The 20,788-nt window shown below is 38.8% G+C and overlaps 1 protein-coding gene across 10 annotated transcripts in view; it reads right to left on the bottom strand.

The window, feature by feature from the left end:
• The window catches only part of KDM6A (lysine demethylase 6A), a 157,682-nt gene that overhangs the window by 63,272 nt on the left and 73,622 nt on the right, over positions 1-20,788 (bottom strand). For all 10 annotated transcript variants that reach the window (XM_059815342.1, XM_059815270.1, XM_059815286.1 and 7 more), the window contains exons 5-6: positions 19,905-19,963; positions 8,283-8,403 (exon numbers count right to left, since the gene is read on the bottom strand). In XM_059815342.1, coding sequence (XP_059671325.1) covers positions 8,283-8,403; positions 19,905-19,963 — 180 coding nt within the window. The remainder of the gene's footprint in view (positions 1-8,282; positions 8,404-19,904; positions 19,964-20,788) is intronic.

Here is a 20,788-nt window from a genome sequence, read left to right as displayed (position 1 = left end):
AATGCACACAGAAAACCTACACCTCTTGCCAGATAAATCATACATAGCTCCCCGTTAAGTATACAAAATCAGACCAAAAAAAGCATGCATGCATTCTAAGCATAAAACTCATCGCCAAAAGCAGATCCACTAATCACAATTACCAGCACCAAAAAATTTAAAAAATAGTAATCATTTCCAACTTCCATTTCTGCAACAAACAGAAGCGGCTAGCAAACATCTGCACCTCTCTCAAAGATTGCAGTACTGAAGCTGGCTACTGCTGTGTGAAATAGTTGTTATGCAGGAGAGGCCGCTGCAGTTCAGAGAAGACATACAATACCTCAAGGCAGACAGCAGTCTATAGAAATTCAAATCCCAAGTAAGAGGATTTACCTAGAAGGCAGTGTTCTGAATGTTAACAAGTAACAGGCTCTCTTCAAGAGCTGCAGCTCAAGTCATAATAAACCTTGATTTGTAGCCATCTACAATTGCACAGTTATCTACGGTCTATTTTGTCTCCTCTGGAGTCCTTGACTTGCCTCTGATTGCGGAAACAATTTCGAAGGTAACCTTTACAAGGATCAGAAGTACAGTGGATTGCATATAAACAGAACTGATGAAAGCATTAGGTCCGGTAGTAAAATAACAGTAATCTGACACCGATTTAGGTAACTTAATGTTTTCACTACTAGAATTAAACACCAGTTCTCCTAACAAACTAGTCCTTCACAATTTAAGAGGCAAGTACCCACGTTTTTGTTGTTTCTTTAATCAACAAATGACCAAACCAAAAAGAACCCTTTTCTTCTTAGTGCAAGATTTTCAGTACTCTCTCTGTTCACATCCCAGCCTGAGACCTCAAAATAGTGATTCTACTCCCTCCTCCTCGCAAGGATGACATTAGCACGTTTAATAGCTCTCAGCTCTGCATTTATTTAGCAAGCAAGGCAAGCCATCGTTTGAAACCTGACAATTCTTACAGACTTACCATGAAGGAAAGCTCCATCATGACTCAGTAAAATTCTGTCAGGAGATGGCTTTTTCTGCCTATGTGACCTAGGTGTGATGCCAGTGTTCCTCAGAGCAGCCTTTGTTCAGATAAGTAGGACACAGAAAGCCTTGCGTAATCAGCTGTGGCAGAGCGCCAAGCCTCCATTTGCCAGGCATGTTTGAGGCCAGGGGAGAGGGTCAGGAGAGGACGTGCTACATGTGCTGCTACGTCAGCTCATCGCTCCGCTCTCCAGCGTCTTCTGAATTCAGAACAAATTCATCTTTTAAGTTGAAGGTTTGTGTAGTGTAAACACTCAGTTACTTTTGTCCAACATTCAAAAAAAACCCCAAAACCCTCAAGACTGAGGAAAACTGTTACATGGACAGGGCACAAGGAAGCTGCTTGGGGGCAGAAGAAACAAAGGCCACATATATACATAAACTGAGTAACAGCAATCTGTTTAGAAGCATATCTCTTGTTTTGACTAGCTGTGTCTGAAAAATTCTTTTGAACAGAAAGACCAACATCTTATACAGTACACCACAGTGTTTTTCACAAAGCTATCTTAATATGTTGCCTGCATGTTTTATCATTATTTGTGCGCATTAAAATTTAGCTATCAGTGTGTTACAGCCCGAAGGACAGCCAGCAGCAACAAAAAGCCATAGGGAAACAGGATGCCTGGAAGCTTTGCCCTACTGCTGCATCATCAGAGCTGAACCGCCCTGAGCTGAGGTTGGTTCAGGACCCGCAGCTCTCTGCCTCCAGCCCCTGCAGCCACCCAGACTGAACCAAAAGCACAGCATAATCCTTGCCGGGTATCTGTGGCTACCCAGCCAGTACGCATAGCTAGCTATTACTGCGTGCCCTGAATACCAGACTTTGTTACAGTTACAGCCGATAACCCTAGACCAAGATCCACCTCCCACGAGGAGAAGGTCCACAAATGAAGTAAGTGTACCAGCACCAATACTCATTAGCTTGAATGCTCAACTTCTGAGTCAACTATTTCTCTCCTCGTGGTTTGTTCTTCCCCCCTCACAAATGACGGAAGATGCCACGCAGCATGGTAGTTCAATTTTATCATTTACTCCTCTTTGTAATCATGACATTTCTAAAATACGCCTACAGTTTTCTTCTATAGGAAAACTCCACAATTACTCAAAAACCCAAACAAAACTAAGTAAAAGAGAACAAAAGAAAACACTCTGTAGGCCAGACATTGTGATATCGTGATCCACTGTCAAAACCAGCTGCACTAATAACTCTCTTGCAGTTTGATTAGTGCCATGCTGCATTAATAAACTGTCATGTTTTTACTTCTTGTAGATGCCTTTCCATCATACGCACATGCAAACTACAAAGCCTTAGAGAGCAACTTCATTCCCAAATGCTGTTTTCCATCCACTTACATTCTTATTAAAATAATCTTTTGACTTGTTTCATCTTGCTTTCCACAAAATGCTTTTTAAGTGAAGTGCTTGAAATGTTGGATATCCACCTTGAAATAGCTAAAGCCCTTTGCTTTGTTTTTTACCTAAAAATGTCGCTGATTAGTTTCTGGTAGAATTACAGACATAAAACTAGACATAAGAAATCAGAACTTCTCAAATGTATGTACTTTGACTAGTTAATTTTTATTTAATAATTAAAAAATACATAAGGTTTCAATTACTTGAAATTACTAATCTAAGCACATATAAAAGATAACTAGATTGTGAAACAGCATTTGAAGGCTTGAAAACACTAATTCTCACTTTCATAAATACATTTTTATTTCTTACTGAGAAAAAGAACATAAATGAACAGTATGTCTATAACAGCTACATATTGGCATACAATAGCTGCAGTAGCTAAAAATATCTTTCATAAAGATATATATGAGAGACAGGAGAATTATTTGAGTAAGTGATGGAAAAGTGTCTGACTGACTATAAGTAAGTACTTTGAGCTGTTCACGTGTATATTAGTATTTAAATTTTTTTATATTTCATACATATTTATGTAATTCATGCATATTTCCCCAACAAATTCTAATTCTTTTGCAGCCTTTTTCTTATCCTAATATAAGCAGTATGCCTTAACATTACTAACAAATGGGAATCTTTAGGAAAATAATTAAAAAATTAAAATTATATTTAAATTGATGATTTACGGGCAAGATCAAAGCACAGGCCTAAAGCAAACTAGTAGGATAGCTGTTTTGTGTATAAATAGGGAGGAAATATTTCTAAAAGTGAAAGGCAGAATCAGTATTTCTACTAAAAGGCAGATAATTGAAAACATGAGAAATTTAGTTCTCATTCTTCTGAGGGTTTTGTTGCTGGGTACAGGATGCATCTGCAATACTTAAAAACCAAACTAAATTCCCAAAGCACAACATAGCTTGGTTTGACATAAAATAACCTTCTGTGTCCGGAGTCCCTACTGACCACCTATTACAAAAAAAACCAAAACAGAACAACCCACCACCAAAAGAAACCCAAACAAAAGCAAACAAAACACCCCCTGACAAAAACAAACCCACAGAAAACCTCACCAACCCACCGCTCCCTCAATGTTATCATTCTAATAAATATGAAAAACTAGTATTTCTTTTTTTCTCTTAAGTAGTCTGTAAGCAACCAATAGAAGTGAATTGAATTTTACATTCAAAGGCCTTTCAGGATCATAGACCTAACTCCCCACCGAAAGCACACTACAATACACTTCAACGCCACCAAGCAGAATGAGCACCAGACCGAAAACTGGTTTCCCGTGGCTGCCGTTTCCAATGTAATCCAACTATTAAACTTAATAATATCACAGCTGTAATTTTTCTTTTTTCCTCAGCTTCTCTTTTATGCATGTCAGTGGTCCTACACAACACACCCAGCTCCCTCTGTGTGCTCCACCTAGCTCTGCGTTCAGCTTCTGGCTGGACAAGAGGCATCGGGGCTGCCCGAGGCACAGCAACTCCTGTGTGGATGGGACAGTTCCCTTCACAGGAATTTTTCACATCCCAATAGGCCAGACCTAGTCATTTGGTCATTACCCAGACCAGTCATTTCATGCCTCTGTTGCAGATCGAGCCAACGAGATCACCTGGTCCTCAGCTTGCAGAGCTCAAATGGCTCTGGGACAACATGCCACAAAGGAATGTTCTTGGAACTTCTCTTCAAAATCTCTCTCATTCTGACATACTTGCTAGAAATTCGAAAGTACTTAAGAACTGAGACATGTGTGCAAGACAGGATGATTACATACATGCATGAAAAAAGGAGACTAGAAGTGAAAAAAATATATTCAATAAATAGGACAATGACTAGGATAGCAAATGACATAATGTGGCATGTACTCAGAAGCTTGAACGTTTTTTCCAACTACATTTACCAAACCAATAAAAAGATATATTATATTCCTAGAGATCTTGCTTTATTCTCCTTTCAGATTATCACGGTGCCACCACACTGAACACCATCAAACACAGTGTTCCTAGTGTCATTTGTAGGAAACAGCAAATAGGAAGGGGGCAGCAGGAGACGTAGTAAAGTGTGAAAAGGTTAGGACTGTGAGGTAAACCTTAATAGTATGTTGTTGATATAGTAATCAATAATAAAACCTCTCTCCCCTCCAAGTCATTTCCACTTGATTTTGGGATTAATTGTACTTTTCTGATGAATGGAGCAAATTCAGCTTTCATGCATCACCTCTGAAGGTAACACTACCCTAACTGTCAGGTTACACAAGGACACACTGCTTTTCAACCAGAAGGGCCACTTCCCCCCCCACCCCCCCCCACCTTAATGTAAGCCTGAAAATTACTTGGCCTTCAACAGCACTTGACTGCCAGAGTTTATGACAATGGGATAACGGAGCAGTCAAGGATTCTCATAGGAATTTGCAAGTCTTAACCGCAGCAATGTTGAAAACATGCAAAAGCAGTAATTGATTTTGAAAAAACACTGAGTGTTGATTTTATGCTTGTTAAACAGCACTCTAGTAATTATCTTGATCATCAACATCTTAAAATAGTAAAAATTAATTTTGTGCTTAAATTGCTTACATAAAATATAGATGATTTATGTTAATGGTCTAATATTGTGAAAAACATGGAATATATGACCTTCAGACTCCCACCTTCCCTCTTTGCCTGAAGACTCTTACTGACAATGACTCATCTGTTGGCAATGGTTTATTCTTAGCAATTACAGACTTAACATGAATGTTTAAATACCATCAAAAATATTGTGATATTTCAAAGTACATTAATGCAACGTTGGTACGATCTGTGAAATCCAGAACAGTCACAAGCGAATACCAGATGAAAAGTTCCTTCCACTTTCCACCTCAGTGTCAAATAGGAAGCTCAAACTGGGCTATGAATTACATTATACAAATAACGTATGAATTACATTATACAAAGCCCTGGGGAAAGGGTCTGTGCTCAAGGCCAGTCACTAGCAGGCTGGATCCTAACCTGGATCCATAACCATCCTCTAAAATCCCAGATCCTTTTAAAAAGGTCCACAAAACCAAAAAAGTCACAAGACAACTGCACCTTTTCATCACTTTGGGTTACTTAACTTTCTTTTGCGAAGAGATGAGATATTCAGTCTCAGAGAACGAGACAGACATTCTGTGAAAACATCCTTTAGCACTCTTTCATTGTGTCTTTCTCATTTTAGTCTACCCATGCTTGTGCATAACCACTGCACCAGCACTTCATTTTGTTCTCTTCACTAAGGAAGAATTTTCTGACTTGCCTCTCATATTCTTGTCACTCACAGAATTCTGGCTTAAGGGTTTTTTTAAACCTCAACCCAGGGATCGGTCAAATTGGCTGTTACAGAAGCTACTGCCCTGCTTGTTCTAGTCTACTCCTCAATACATTCTGATGTATACGCTGGTATGTTTCAATCAGTAATATTTTGTTTTCAAATGAAGTAGATCAGCCTCAGGATTCTACATTAAATCCACAGCTGAGCTGAACTGAAAACAGCCAAACCTATTTGAGACTGAATGGATTGCCCCTCTGGGTCTTTTCTTTCTTGCTCCTCACTGTTACTCTTTGCTAAGGATTGCAACCTCCACAGCAAAGGAAGCAAAAGAGAAACTCTACCTTAGGTGTTTCAGCTGGTAATTTCAGAGTAGAGTTTTGTGTTATGTTTTGCACCAGAAGGTGATAAGACAGCTCTACCCTCTCCTTCCCATTCATCCACTCCTGCCATCTACCTTGCATTGGATCTAGCAACTGGGCAACCTCAAGTTGAGCTGGTTCAGACTTCTGATCCACCTCAGTCTGCTAATGGAAAAAAAAGAAAATCACTTGATTCAATGCAATCAGGATTGCAAGGTGGAAAATGAGACAACCTTTTAGCAACAACGTGCAGTTATATTGATTTAAACACAATGTGAAACTATCCTTAATGCAACCCCCCTCCAATCATGTTTATTTCATCGTCCTTTTGAGAAAATTCACTCTGCTCCAGGTAAGCCGTTTTTGTTTCTGCCGTTTGTTTTCTTAAGTGACTTAATCGCATTGCACATAAAAGTAATGGAATCATGATAATTTTGCATTAAAAAAAGATTAGTTTCTTACTGTTTTTAAAATACTTCTTTGGTGTTTTTCCCATTCACAGTTGGTGTCTTGAAAACTAAAAGTCTGGTATACTCAAAATCCTTGTGGTAAGTGACCTTTTTATTTTGCAAAGTTGTGAAGATCAAACACAGTAAATTATTTAGATTGAATTCTCATAATATCTATTTTAATACTCAAGTCAGTGACAGAATTACACATCTAATGGCACAGCAGGAAAAGTTTGGTTATTTCCTGATCAATTTCTTCTATTAAAAATTAAAATGCAGACGTTCTTTCCACTACTTGATTACAAGTTTACTATGTTCTTGTAAATTTACTCTTTCTGTTTTGTCCCTGTCTTCTTTAAAAATAAAACTAAAACATACTTCTTCAGCACTTCTTTTATTCCCTATGTATCACGACAGACGATACTAAATCTGTGCCAAAGTAGGACCATCCAAACTTGCACATAATCCGTTTCCCAACAGAGTGATCTACCTCCACCTCCCCTTGCTGTCTTTTGCCATTCATTGCACTGAATCTTTACTACTCCTATGCAATATCATCCTCTCTAATCACAATTTCCAACTCCACCTGTCTCTGTAGGTGAAAGCTTGGACTCTAGATGAAGAAAGGAACCCTGATGAGAGAAGTGCTTCCCATTATTACAAATTCTGAAACGAAAAATTGAGAGTAACACTCTACCCTTTCAAATCTCGGACAACGTGATGCTGATAGCCTCACAAATACAACGTCCAGGAAAACAGTCTGCCAGGAAAAGGAAGCCACAAGATTCTTGAAAACAAAACATTTCATGTTTTCAGTAGTTTTAGGAGAGATTAATATGCAGGAATATGTTTATAAATTACACTTAATTACAAATTACAAAATTATCAGCCCTGCAGGTGTATTTCCCAGCACATGAAACTCTGTTAAAGAACACTTCCTTTTTCCAAGACACACATACCTAAATTTAGAGGTCAGGAAGGATAGAACATGGGGATAGAGTAGGAAATGGAAAGGGGGGGGTGGGGGTGGGGGGGAAGGGGCAAACATGTTGAATGGAGGGAGATAAAATGACCGATTACAACTGAAGACCAAAAAAGAAAGCAAACAGTAAAAAAAATTAAAGTACAGAAGAAACAAAGTACTGTATTAACACAAACCATTTCTAAGTGACTAGCCAGAAATTGTTGCCTTAGAAGCTGACTCTCAAACCAGGAAATAAGAGAATGATTAACTGCTAGAAAAGTAGAAACGATATAAGAAATTTATATGAGACATTATTTTGCATAAAAGCTTTCTATTTTAAATAGTTTTTAAGAACCTCTAGTTTACCGGGGGGGGTGGGGTGTGGGGTGGGGGTGTGGGGTGGGTGCAGGGCAGGGAGAAGAACATCAAGAAATCCAAGCTGCTAATTCTTCTCTTCTTTTTCCTCCAACTTTCTGTACGCCCTCATACTCTCCCCAGAATGCACTATTTTAATGAGAGCCCTACACCAAATTTTTTCTCTTCTGGAGTATCAGTACTCATCTATAATTTTGCTGGGCTTTTCTGAGTATTTCTAGCACCTAACACACCTCAAATCCTGCCCTTACTCTGTCTTTAGATTAAAATAATTCATACTGAGCACTTCTATTTCTAAAGCAGGTAGTATTTAACTGCTATACATTTATGCATTCCTTGCAGTTTTAAGATGCAACACAACTTGATCAAATGTTAATTCAATCTGAAAGGAATTAAACCTACCTTTAAACTAGACTCGTAGTCTGTGTTCACTTTGAACATAAGCCCAAGTCGCAAATGAATTTCCTTGGCTCGACAAAAGCTGGGATCAACATAAAGCGCCTCCTGAAATGCTTTAATTGCCCTGAAAGAAAAACGCAGATTAAAAATTTATTTTTTACTGAAGTATTGCTTTATAATAAATGTTATTTATATGACTAGCAGAAAGTGGATCAGAAAGCACTGTTATAGAAGAACATACCAAAATAATGGTTTACATGCAATGTTTTTGGTGCATAGCTTTTGATTCTTCAAGGACTGGGTAATTTTGTACTCCAGATATCCTGGTATGTTTGAAAGTCTAATCTTTTCTATTAATTTTGAGAAACTAATCTGCTGCATGAAATACAGTAACGTAGCTGCTATTTCAGAAAGGATGACTCAGGAATTAGTAACAAAATTAATGCAACGTTAGAACAACACAGTGATCATTCATCACACAACCAACTGCTAGGTTGCTTTGGATTTCAGGTAGTGCAGACCCCCGAGAGCAGCAGCAGAACAGAAGGCCTAGAAGAAGATATCACGCACACCCTCCCACTGCACCAACCTGCTCCGTTTTCCACTTTGTCCTCCCTTTCTTAGCACCAGCGCCATGTAGGGACTCAACTAATACCTATTGCTCCATTACTTTCCAGTCACTCAGTTACCTCCAGGAAAACACAGATACGAAAGCCTACCACCTCCTCCTACTGTGACTTGCTTTTCATATTCCCATGATAGGTGAAGATGGCTCTGATTCTATTTCCTTACCTTTAAATCCTCTCTACACATGCCCCTGTTCATGACGACAGTGTACTAGATAAAACAAAAATGCTATGTAACAACTGTATCTTGGAGCAGAAAAAACGTGGTTCTAAATAGGACTGTTTTGCCTCTCAGGCCAACTACATAAAATTAGGACAGCTGAAATGCAACTAAAAGATAATAGATTTAAATTCACAGAGAATTGAGAAAGAAGCTAAGACTCATTGTGTTAGCTTGCCTAAAATCCAGTGACAGGTTGAAACAAAATACCTTCACATACATCACTGCTCGTACAATGACAGAATTCAGAATCAGTCTCACTTAGGGTAAATTCAAGCACCCAGGCCAGGGAGGCCAGTCCCATTTGCTGTCCTAGGCAACCCCAGAGATCGACACTGAGCAGGCAGATGACAGGCAAGCCTACGGGGAGAATTGTACCCACTGTGGAGCAGCACAAGGATGCTAGACAGGAATTACCACAGTGCCTAAAATCACACAATGTGTAGGCAAATTGATTTCATTCCTACTCTCCAAGTGTAGTATTACTTATAATGACAAAAGGTTAGCAGCTGCAATGGGAAATTCAGTATTTTTCATAGACTTTTTTATTCACAAAACACGTAAGTGATCATTTTTGAATCCATCAGCAAAAACACTTCTGCTCTAAAATTCTTACAGGTCCTTTTCTCATTCTTGACAGCAAAGCAAATCAAAGGAACAGAACTTCCTCTAGACAATGCAACAAAATTGTTTGTACCTAAAGCATTATCTGACTTGTTTAAATACAACTTAAGAGCAGATGGGCTTAAAAAATATTACATTTTTATTGTGGAACTGAAGCTTCCTCTATTACTATCGTTCAGAAAGATTTTCCTTACCTTGTACCCTGCTTTTCTACTTACACAAGGAAAATGAGCAAGTGAAGTGCAAAAGGGACAAATTTGCACTGGCTAAGCAGTCTCTCACATCTCATCTAAACTTCCCTGGAATAGTACAGATGGTGATGAATCGCATACCTCAGTATCTACACCGAAATCACAACAAACAAGGATCCATGTCTCACAGCAGTATGCTCACCACAATCTACAAGAACACGACTCAAACTGGAAGGCCAAACACTGGACTAGACTAATCACTAAATATCTGCACATATTTTAAGCTATGCTTTTATTACACCAAAGTATAGATCTTATGACTGTGTATTTGCATTTCTTGTCTCAACTCTAATATGGTACTCAGTATGTTAGCCACTGGTATTTAAAATCCATTATTTGCATCTTGTTCAAAGATAGTATCCTAAGTTGTAGAAAGGAAGAAAACTAGTGCCTATGGTCCCTATCAAAGAGAAGACAAAAATCAGGAATAAAGGCATTGCGGTTCTATACCACATGTGAGATTGTGACCGTGCTCATACACACTTCGTGAACTTCACATTCTTCACATTTTAGCTAGCTTGCTTGTCAGAAAATAGTATTTCCATATTTCCCCTATGTCATGTCTCATTTGCCAGGATCACAGAAACAGGGACTTCTAAAAAAGCTTAAGAGAAACTGTAAGAGACAAAAATATTTTTATAGTTTCTTGCTTACAGAGCAGGAAATATTCATTGCCACAGCTAAGCAAGAGAGTTAAATAAAGCCACAAGTGTAACAACCAACTTTTAAGGACCGTTTTGGAATTTATTTCGAATGTATACTGTCATTCATTCAAAGGAACAAGAATGTTGCCTACCCCAGTCTTTCAGAAAAGCACAGCACTTAAAAAACAGTAAAATTATCATCAGTGGACAACATGAAAAGACCGTGTCATGTTCAGCACAGAACCTGCAAGTCACAGACAGCCCCATGAGGTTTATGTAAGGTTTATCTCCACACAGACAACATGGCAACACCATTCACCCTCATCTAAGCTGCTTGTGGAGTCCAGTTCAACATCAGCAGTTATCATGAGTCTCTGACATAATGTTACAACCCAACACAATTTTCCAATGAAGACAAGACCAAAAGGTACAAGGAGGAAGAAAATTAGTAGCACAACACATCATTCCCCTAGACACAACCTATGCAGAAAGTAACGGCATGCTTTTCAAGGTACTTTGATGGATGCTTGGAAAAATACATCCAATCAACCAAGTCAAACCAAAAATCTCTCTCCCTTTAAGACACTGTTGGAGTTACCTTGCTAACAGCTAAATAATATTCTAGCTGTACATTTCAGTTGTATTTGATCACTCCTAAACTGATGGTTTTGGGAGGAAAGGCAGAGATGTTTCAAAAGCATTATTTCTTTGAAAGCTTAAAAAATTCAAAGGAGCATAGTCAGGGAGCATTGATTGCTCCTATCCATTGCATTGAGTTGGCAATGGAATGGACACACTGGTGGAGAATTTGGTGACAAACCGTCCACTTAGAAATCTTCTTTCTAGTACATGATGGATTTACATTTAAGAATGAATCCATACGCACTAAAAATGCTAGGGAACTCCTGGGTCAGCGTCTTGCTTGAATCTTAAATTTTGCATCCTTGGATGCCGTAATAAAAACTAGAAGAGAATTCTGAAAGGTAACAAATTTAAACTTATAACAACGCATAACTACATCAGTAAATTAAGGCGAAAGTGTTGTAAGAATACACCAAATATTCCCCTTTTCTAACTAAAAATCAGGTATTTTATCTTCTCCATTCAAAATACTGGCCTGCATTTTACTAAACTCTAGTGTTAAGTCTATACTGATTGTGCAAGTAGTAGTTTTTCCAGGTTGACAATCACTGATCATAACAAATACACATTACTTCCACCACTACTTCTGTGAAAAAGGGCATAATCAAAATTTCACAAATAAAAGTGATCTGAAAGGCAGCATCTTCACAATTTCTACCAGTGGTAGGTGCACGTCAAATTTGGTAACTATAGTCTGACTTTAAATAGTCAGGAAAATCTTCATAGAATAAAACACTCAAACTCTGAAAAGACATTTACTTATTAACTCTTACAGACAGACCAGCAATTCTATACCATATCTGAATTCATATTGATTTAATTTTGCCTATGGAAAACTTTTAAACAAAATAGCAATGCACTCAAGATTACAGGACACATCAAGAACACGGACTACAGTAAAAACTTTATTTTTATTTTGGGGCTGCCTGTTCCCCAGTGCCATGCCCAGAGCTCCAGACTCAGTCCCTTACTACATTGATAGCAAAACATCTGCAACATCGCTGGTATTTGTTTCAGTTGTAGAGCACTCGGTAACATCCAACACAGATGACATTGGGCCTTGGTACAGGTTGGCCCAACACAGAAGGAAGCAGACATGAAAAGAAGTGCAAAGTAGGAGCACGTGTTGTAGTAGTAATGGGAAATGAGAGAGAACGTGGCCCAATGTTGGTAACTGCAGTTCTTCCTGGCCCATCTGTTTGCCCGAGTTGGGCCTTCTGGTTACAGCAGGAATCACTTGATCCTTGTACAGATCTTTGCTCTGAAACATCACTAATCCCATTTCTGTCCTCTGCCCAAGCCTACATCCAGAAAGGTATGGGTCTAGAGGATCCAAGGCATCCAAGTTACTCAGATGTTTTCCCTCAAAACTCTCTTATGGTTTGACCCAAACCAGAAAAGCAGGTATAAGCTAATAACTTGATGATCCGTCACATATGAAGCAGGACTTGGCTTAAGAGGCTAACAGCTTCTTTCAGAGATGATGGCACACAGCCTTCCTCAAGTAGGTTGTTAGTCTCTGCCACTAATTAACTGGCCTTCATGCACAGACAGAGCTTTTCATTTTAATCCTTCAGCAGACTAAATATACATTAGTCCAAAGGATAAATCATCGAATGAAGGGCTGCAAGCTCTCATACTGCAGAAATAAATGACAATAATCTAAATTCAGCAAGAGACAACTTTTGGTTTATTCTCTGAAGATATTGACCAACTGCCTAGTAAGCAACAACTTTGGTTGAGTCTACTAGAATTTATTTAAATCAAATGAAAGTTTTCTCTAAGAATGGGAGCATTTCCACTAACAGGCAGGAAAGGCTATCTAACACTTGACAAAATGGAAAAGCAGGACTGGAAAACAGACACAATGGAGGACGAAAAGCACCTCTGGGCTTACATTTTGCACAGCACTGCTACAGTTATTCAGGAAAAATAAAAATGGCATGAATCTATCATCTCCAAATCAAGACTTTCAAAATCAATACTGCAACTATCTTTCCACCCACTCATCTATACAACAATGCCTACCATTATGAAAGTGAAGAAAGCAGCTGAATAATAATTAATAGAAGATTGTATTAAACATTTAGTGAACTCTCATAAGACTTTTATTGGAAGGTTTTACTTGCATAGACTGTGAATAAAATCAGCTTTCAACTAGGCGAAAGAATATAATAAAATAGCATCAATTTAACTATTCAAAAGTTAACACTTATACATTTCAAACATGAAAATCAGAGTAAGCCTGCAAAAGAAAAGGACACAACATTATTCTAATTTATCAGGAAAAATACTTGATACAGCTGGAGTGAAATTTCCATTTTCTTATTCTTTATCCCCTTTCAATTTTCTGACCACCTATGCTAAGTCTCATGTAATTTCATAGGCTCACTAATGAAAATGACATGGGGCTATGATGGAAAAATTTCTATTTGAAACTCATAACCATAGTTTGAACATAAAAGAAGGCTGTATACAGCAGTAGTCAGAACACTGTGATTTTATGAAATATTTTTACAGTCTTTAGATACAACTCCTCTGTCCATAATGCCTTAACAGTTGAATGGTGAAACATTTTGAGCAGCAAAGTCTTTAAACATTTCTCTAGATCAGCAGCTGAACACTGTTTTTTTTCCAACATTAGCAGATACTACGCATTTTCATCAATCCAAGAAGTATGTTTGATACACAACCACAGAAAGATAAGACGACAAAAGAGAAAGTTAATTACTATTTCATTAACAGTTAGTAACAATTAGTATGTGTAGTCTACATGTACATTTCCATTTTATATACCTGAAAAATACATATATAGACCCAGCCACCTGAAACATGAGAAATATTTGACAAAGCAGTATCTGCACAGTGTGTGCTTAAATTCTGCTCTCCTTATGAAGGTAACTACAAACAGCAGACCAGCTGAAAGGACTCTGACAGAACAGGGAAAGAAGCACCAATACAGATGTGCACTTTGATGATCACAAGTAAGCAAGCTGTTTTTCTACTCTCAAATTATATCCCTCCTGGACCTTCCATTGCAGGTGTTTCCAAAGCAGGAACTCCACACACTGCCAATTACCAGTGCAATGTCACTGTCAATTGGGTGAATCTCAGAGCCTTTCATGCAAACTGCAACCACTGGAATATTTCATCAAATGCTGTGTACCCTTCACAATGGCACAAACTACTGATATACCTGGAGGCGTGCAGAGCAGACATCACATTTGATAAAGTAGTCCAGTGGTTGCTGTCTGCATGACAGGTGGGGAGTTCCCACACAAGTGAAGGAGTGTGAAGGAATGCAAACTACCAAGCAGTTTGCATTCTTACACACCCCACTCCCACTCGACCACTCTTTGTGTAGAGGAGCCCAGTTCCTTGAATCTTCCAGCCACTGACAGAAACAGCTTGAGAACCACCTGAAGGATCTGGTCCTGCTGGGAAAAACAAAAATAACAACCCCCTCCAAGACAAATCTTACTGTGTTACTAACAGCTTGCCCCTGAAAACAATGTATGTATTGATAGAGGAAGCAAAGGCAGACAAAGAACAGACCTTGACAGCACAGGACTCCTCCACTCTCATAGGCAAATAGCCATCACCATAAAACAATAGTTTCTTGGGTAGATGAATAAGGCGTACAATACTGAAGGCTGGCACACGAGACTACTGAAAAAAAAATTACGTTCCACTGTAGACCTGGGTACTTTAAAAGTAGTTTAAACAGCTACTTTACTATTTCAGAATGACTGTGAGAAGAGCAAAACTTCACTTTCTGGAAAAAGATGAAAGAGCATGACAGCCAGAGAAAGCAAGAGCGAGACCAGACTCCTTCAGCTCAAGAAAATGGTCCAATGTGATTGGCGCTTAAGGCCATCTCACAGGTGATGGTAAGTTTTGTGTGTTTTCCTGTAGGTATGTGGAAAACAATGTTCCTGCCTCACTGAAGCCTTCCAAGGACTTAGAGGAGAAAAGTGACTCTCAGATGTCTGGAGGCCCACACGGTGACCAGGAGATGAGATGCAGCACCACAGGTAACAACTGAGGGCTGCCTTCTGCTGTCTGCTTAGCCTTTGGAGGGTTGTGGAATTCAGCAGCAGCAGAGATGTGATGTGGAGAGCCTGCTCAGTGCTTGTATGTTGGAGATGGAGATGCTGCACTCTCCCACTGGGGGTTCTATACGCTTGCTCCCTCTTGCCCACTAAATGTCTTTACCTGAATTAGATAAGAATTATGAAAGACTGCAGCTGCCTTCTTGATGTCAAGGTTCAGTTTTGAATCAGAGTTGAACAGGGGAAAAAAGCTTTTTGTGCTGAACTCCCATGTCACTGTTCCAAAGAGTCAAACTGAAGCTAACAGGATAAATTCCAGCGTACAGAACACCCTGGCTTACAGAAGTGCCATGATGCAGCAGTACAAGTAGACTGGGCTGGCTGTGAGATTACTTTAAAGGAGCCAGAAGCAGAGATGGCAGTTCTAGATATCGCTTGATACTGAAGAGATGACGACAGTGCTTCTGTTTTGGCAAGGATGGCTGTAAAAGGGGCAAAAAGTTCCAGTTAGAGATGACAGATTTTCCTCAGGCAGTCTGAGTCTTTAGCCATGATGGAGGTGAGGAAAAGGGTCTGGATCATCTCTTGCACTAGTCTTTGGCTTTTTTCAGGACTGTGTCCAGCAAAAGTGTCAATGCTGAAGGACTGAGTTTTACATAACACTTAATTTCTACAGCTGACAAGGAATCCTTGAACTGAGGAGCCCTCAGGGTATGCTACATGGAACAATAAGGGTGACCGACCTCAGTCTCCTGTAAGGCGTTTCTGAGGAACAGTGTGTCTCTCTCTCACACACTGTCCAGCAATTTGCAAGATAACAGTCAATGAAAACACTGCAGGTTGGCCCTGGAGCACCACGATTGGTACACTGGGATCCAAAGAGGGTGTTAGAGCTAGTTTCAGGACACAACCGCAGAGCTTTGACTCCATCTTTTTATCTCGGTGGGACTCAGTGTAAATCAGCAGATGACAGACCAGTAAGGCTCAGAATCCTTACTGAAGTACAAGAAAAAACTTGGCATTCAAGCCACGACACTTGGATGCAGCTTTTGCACAGAAATGAAGGATAGCCTTTGATGAACTACTTAAATTCTTTAAGTGTTCAATCTAGAAGACAACTAAGGAGGATATGAACTTATTCCAGTTATGTGAATATCTCAGCTATCTCTATTCTACTCGCGTTCTACCCTACTTGAGAAACAGGGAAACAACAGGGAAAAAATCAGCCAACCACTTTACTTACTGCTTGATGATAAATGGTGTAAAAGAACAGAGTACCAAAATTTAAAATCTCTAAGACCTATTCTACTATACTTGATTCAATTTATGAAGCTAATCCCTTAAGTCATATCTTACGATAATAATTGCATGAAATAGCTTTGGTCTGATCACACTATTGCAACATTTGTATACACATTGAGAACTTTCAGTTTTTACATGAATAGTCAAACAAAATCACCAATATAAAACGATGTATCAGCTAAGATTTGTACTTAAGATAAGACTGTAATGCTGCTTTAGTATACAGAGAAGTATACAATATTGAATTGCAGCGAATTGTATATGTGTCTTGGAGCCAGTCCGACACTTCTTTTTATGAAAGCTGGAAATCTTAAAAAATAATGTAAAAATATGAACAAAAATTCTAAAACTGACCTTATTCCCACTTGCTTTTTTATTATCACTGTTTATATGAGACATGAAAAAGCCTCAAGCACTTCCTTACCCCTTCCTTTTAGGAGTACATGTCTCTCATTAAAATCTATGAATATCAAAAGTAGTGTGGATAAAAAAATTCTCCTGGATGAAGCATGATAGCTTAAACTACCTTAAACAGTCTACAGGTCTCCTCTACTTGCCTGAAATATACAGACTTGTGTACTCTATGAACATGAATAGATGGAATAGCTGCAGCAGGAAGTAGGACAGTTTGACTAGCATTTCACTCTGAAAGAAGTGGGATTCTCCTTGCAATCTGCAAGAGAGTCCTGTGGAGGATTAAGATCTACAAAGAGGAACATATCTACTGTAAATGACTTGCTATCATCTCCAAGTTTATTATGATTTTGTCACACCTAAACACCCACAACCACATATCCCATTCCTCTCGCCCCCAAGAAAACATAGTTAAGGGGGGGAAGTACTCAAAAGGGATTAAAAAGAAAAAATAATCACACACAAAGGTGTAAGATTTTATCTGCGTTAAGACTTCCTTCCTCTAAAAATTCTAACCAATACTCTAATAATACACAACTTCCTTAGTACCATACTATACATAACTTTGTTGTATGAATGAAATGGCAAATATGATTTGCCATGATCTACACAGCCTCAACGTAAAGCTCTATGTGCAGTTAGGACATCGTAAGTCAAGGCATCAACTTGTAACTCATGCGCTCAACAAGCTTACTTAAAAGGCATGGAAGAAAAATCTAAATTAATTCAAAGCTCTAATTTATTAATACTTAGGCCTCACAATGACCTGACTTTGCTCTCTGTCCACTGGAAGGTGCTAGATAGCATGATCTGCTGATGGCAAAAGCCTATGTTGAACAGGTGGTCTTTCAAAAAACCAACTACTCTAAATCTAACTCCTTTGTCTTATTTAATTTTAATTTACAGTTTTCTACCATTTCCACAGTGCAAATTTTAACAAGATACCCCTTGTAAGAACTGGTGCACAAAATACTCTTGAACATTAAGTGATGAAGCCAAGCCTGCATAAGAACAAGAACATTCTGAAACTTGGTGAAATTCAACCGAGATTGATGACAATCTTAAAATAGTGGATTCTCAGGTTTTCTGAAAACTCTTCTATTCTTGTTAATTCGAATGCAATAGCACTGCATGCTACATACAATACACAGCATTCATTTCACCACTATCAATAAAGAAAGCAATAATTTGCAAGTTTAAAAAAAAAAAAATTAAAAATCCAGTTTCTGAACTCATGATTTAACCAACTTATCCTAATTTCAAGAATAAAAGCTTGTTTACATTACCCTGAAGAAAGCACAAATCTTTTGTCTTACAGATACATAGTATCTACAAGACACTTTGAAGATACATAGTATCTACAAGATACTATAGATACATAGTATCTGTAAGAGCCTATGAACCATGTCCCTCTTTTAAGTATCTCCAGGGATTGTGACTCAAACACCTCCCTGGGCAGCCTGTTCCAGTGTCTGAGAACCCTTTCAGTGAAGAAGTTTTTCCTAATATCCAGCCTGAACCTCCCCTGGCACAACTTGAGGCCATTTCCTCTAGTCCTGTCACTAGTCACTTGGGAGAAGAGACCAACACCCACCTCTCTGCAACCCCCTTTCAGGTAATTGTAGAGAGCGATGAGGTCTCCCCTCAGCCTCCTCTTCTCCAGGCTGAACAACCCCAGTTCCCTCAGCCGCTCCTCATAAGACTTGTGTTCCAGACCCCTCACCAGCTTCGTCGCCCTTCTCTGGACACACTCCAGCACCTCAATGTCCTTCTTGTAGTGAGGGGCCCAAAACTGAACACAGTATTCGAGGTGCGGCCTCACCAGGGCCGAGTACAAGGGTACAATCACTTCCCTACTCCTGCTGGCCACACCATTTCTGATACAAGCCAGGATGCCGTTGGCCTTCTTGGCCACCTGGGCACACTGCTGGCTCATATTTAGCCGGCTGTCGATCTACACCCCCAGGTCCTTTTCCACCGGGCAGCTTTCCAGCCACTGTTCCCCAAGCCTGTAGCATTGCATGGGGTTGCTGTGACCCAAGTGTAGGACTCGACACTTGGCCTTGTTGAACCTCATACAATTGGCCTCGTCCCAGCTATCCAGCCTGTCCAGATCCCTCTGCAGAGCCTTCCTACTCTCAGGCAGATCAACACATAAATAACCCCAATGAAAGTTTGAGGACCTTTCAATAGAAGCCTTGTGACTGAGTCTATTCCCTTCATCATTCTTCTCTCATCACCGATAAAGCAAAGCCAAAACCCCAACTGAAAACCAACCCTCCCGCCCATATCCAACAGCAGGCCCTTTCAGTCCCCAAAGCCCTGCCAGAATTTACAACTCTTTCTAACTCTGAGTATTTACATCAGTTTTAAACATTCTGATTCAAGTCTGAGCATACTGCTCCTCATGTCCAAAACTTTCCCATTATACGGCTATGTAAAAATTAATGAATACCAAGCTAAATGAAAACAAGCCCACTTTGCCACTTCTTTTCAAAGAGAAAAGTGAAGTTTTTTGTAAACAGGATTTCAAACAAACACAGGCTACAGATTATCAGTAACAACAATTCACAAAAACCTGTCCAGTCATACTGCTCCATCCCCTTTGCTGAACTGTATTACAGGGAGCTAAAATTCTTCTGCTCTAAGTGCTTTCCTTTTCAAGCAACTGCTATGGTTGCCACAGGTATGTTACAGTAAGTCAGATAAGTGACCCAGGACAGTACATCTTCAAACGTCATATCTATAATAAAAAAAAATTAAACTTTTGTACACTCACAATGAAGTTGAAATATTCACCTACCAATAAAATACTGCACAATATGATACTGTTAGTTTATTCCAACTTACCATTGAAAGGCATTGTAATGGAAGTAGACCAAACCAAGGCCATATAAAAAGGCAGCATTCTGTAAAGGAAAGAAACAATGTTTAAAACCCAGGTAAGACAACCATATGCTGTAAGATTGAGTTTCCAGTATTTTATTCATCCTTTGACATTCTATTTCCATTATAAGATAAGCACTTTTAAATTTCAGCTTAAACAGGAAGAACCAAAAAGAAGGAATTAAAAGATAGGCAGACACTTAAAAAACTAAAAATGATACTCTGCAAAATATTTTTGGAGGAATAGTAACAGCAATAATACTCAAGTACTTTTACATCACAGAAACTGATGTTCTACTTGTACAACAGCAAGGAAGGAAATGACGGAGTAGAGGTCTTTGGCAATTTAATATAATAAAAAGTGTTTTATGACTTAACACATTTTCATAGTCATAATAATTTATACTCACATAGAAGTAAACAAAGCTACACACTCTAATTTCAGTGTCCAAAGTAGAACATTAATTACATAAATCTGAAAATACACTTAAGGAAATTTCACTTTTCTGAATACCGAAAATACAGACCATCGGCTTCAAACCTAAGACAATCATATTTCTTCCCCATTTCTATTTCCATACTTTGCGGAAGGGAAAAAAAAAAAACAAACCAGCAATTCTCCTTCTGGAAACCCATCTCCCCCCCATTTTCTTTTCACAGAAAAGTATGATTTGCTTCTAAAGCAACATTACTAAGGAGGTTGAATGAATGTTTAACTATCCAACTCTATAAATAGTTATTACATGTTTCCTAAATTAGGAAAAATAAACAAATTGCTTTTTCTTTTTCAAAGTTATACCATAGCATAGTTGTTTTCTATTTAGCAGAGCTATTCCATTATTTACAGG

Source organism: Gavia stellata, chromosome 1, assembly GCF_030936135.1.
Source record: "Gavia stellata isolate bGavSte3 chromosome 1, bGavSte3.hap2, whole genome shotgun sequence".
NCBI lineage: Eukaryota > Metazoa > Chordata > Aves > Gaviiformes > Gaviidae > Gavia > Gavia stellata.
Note: the sequence above shows the minus strand (reverse complement) of the source record. Positions and strands in the feature narration are given on the sequence as shown.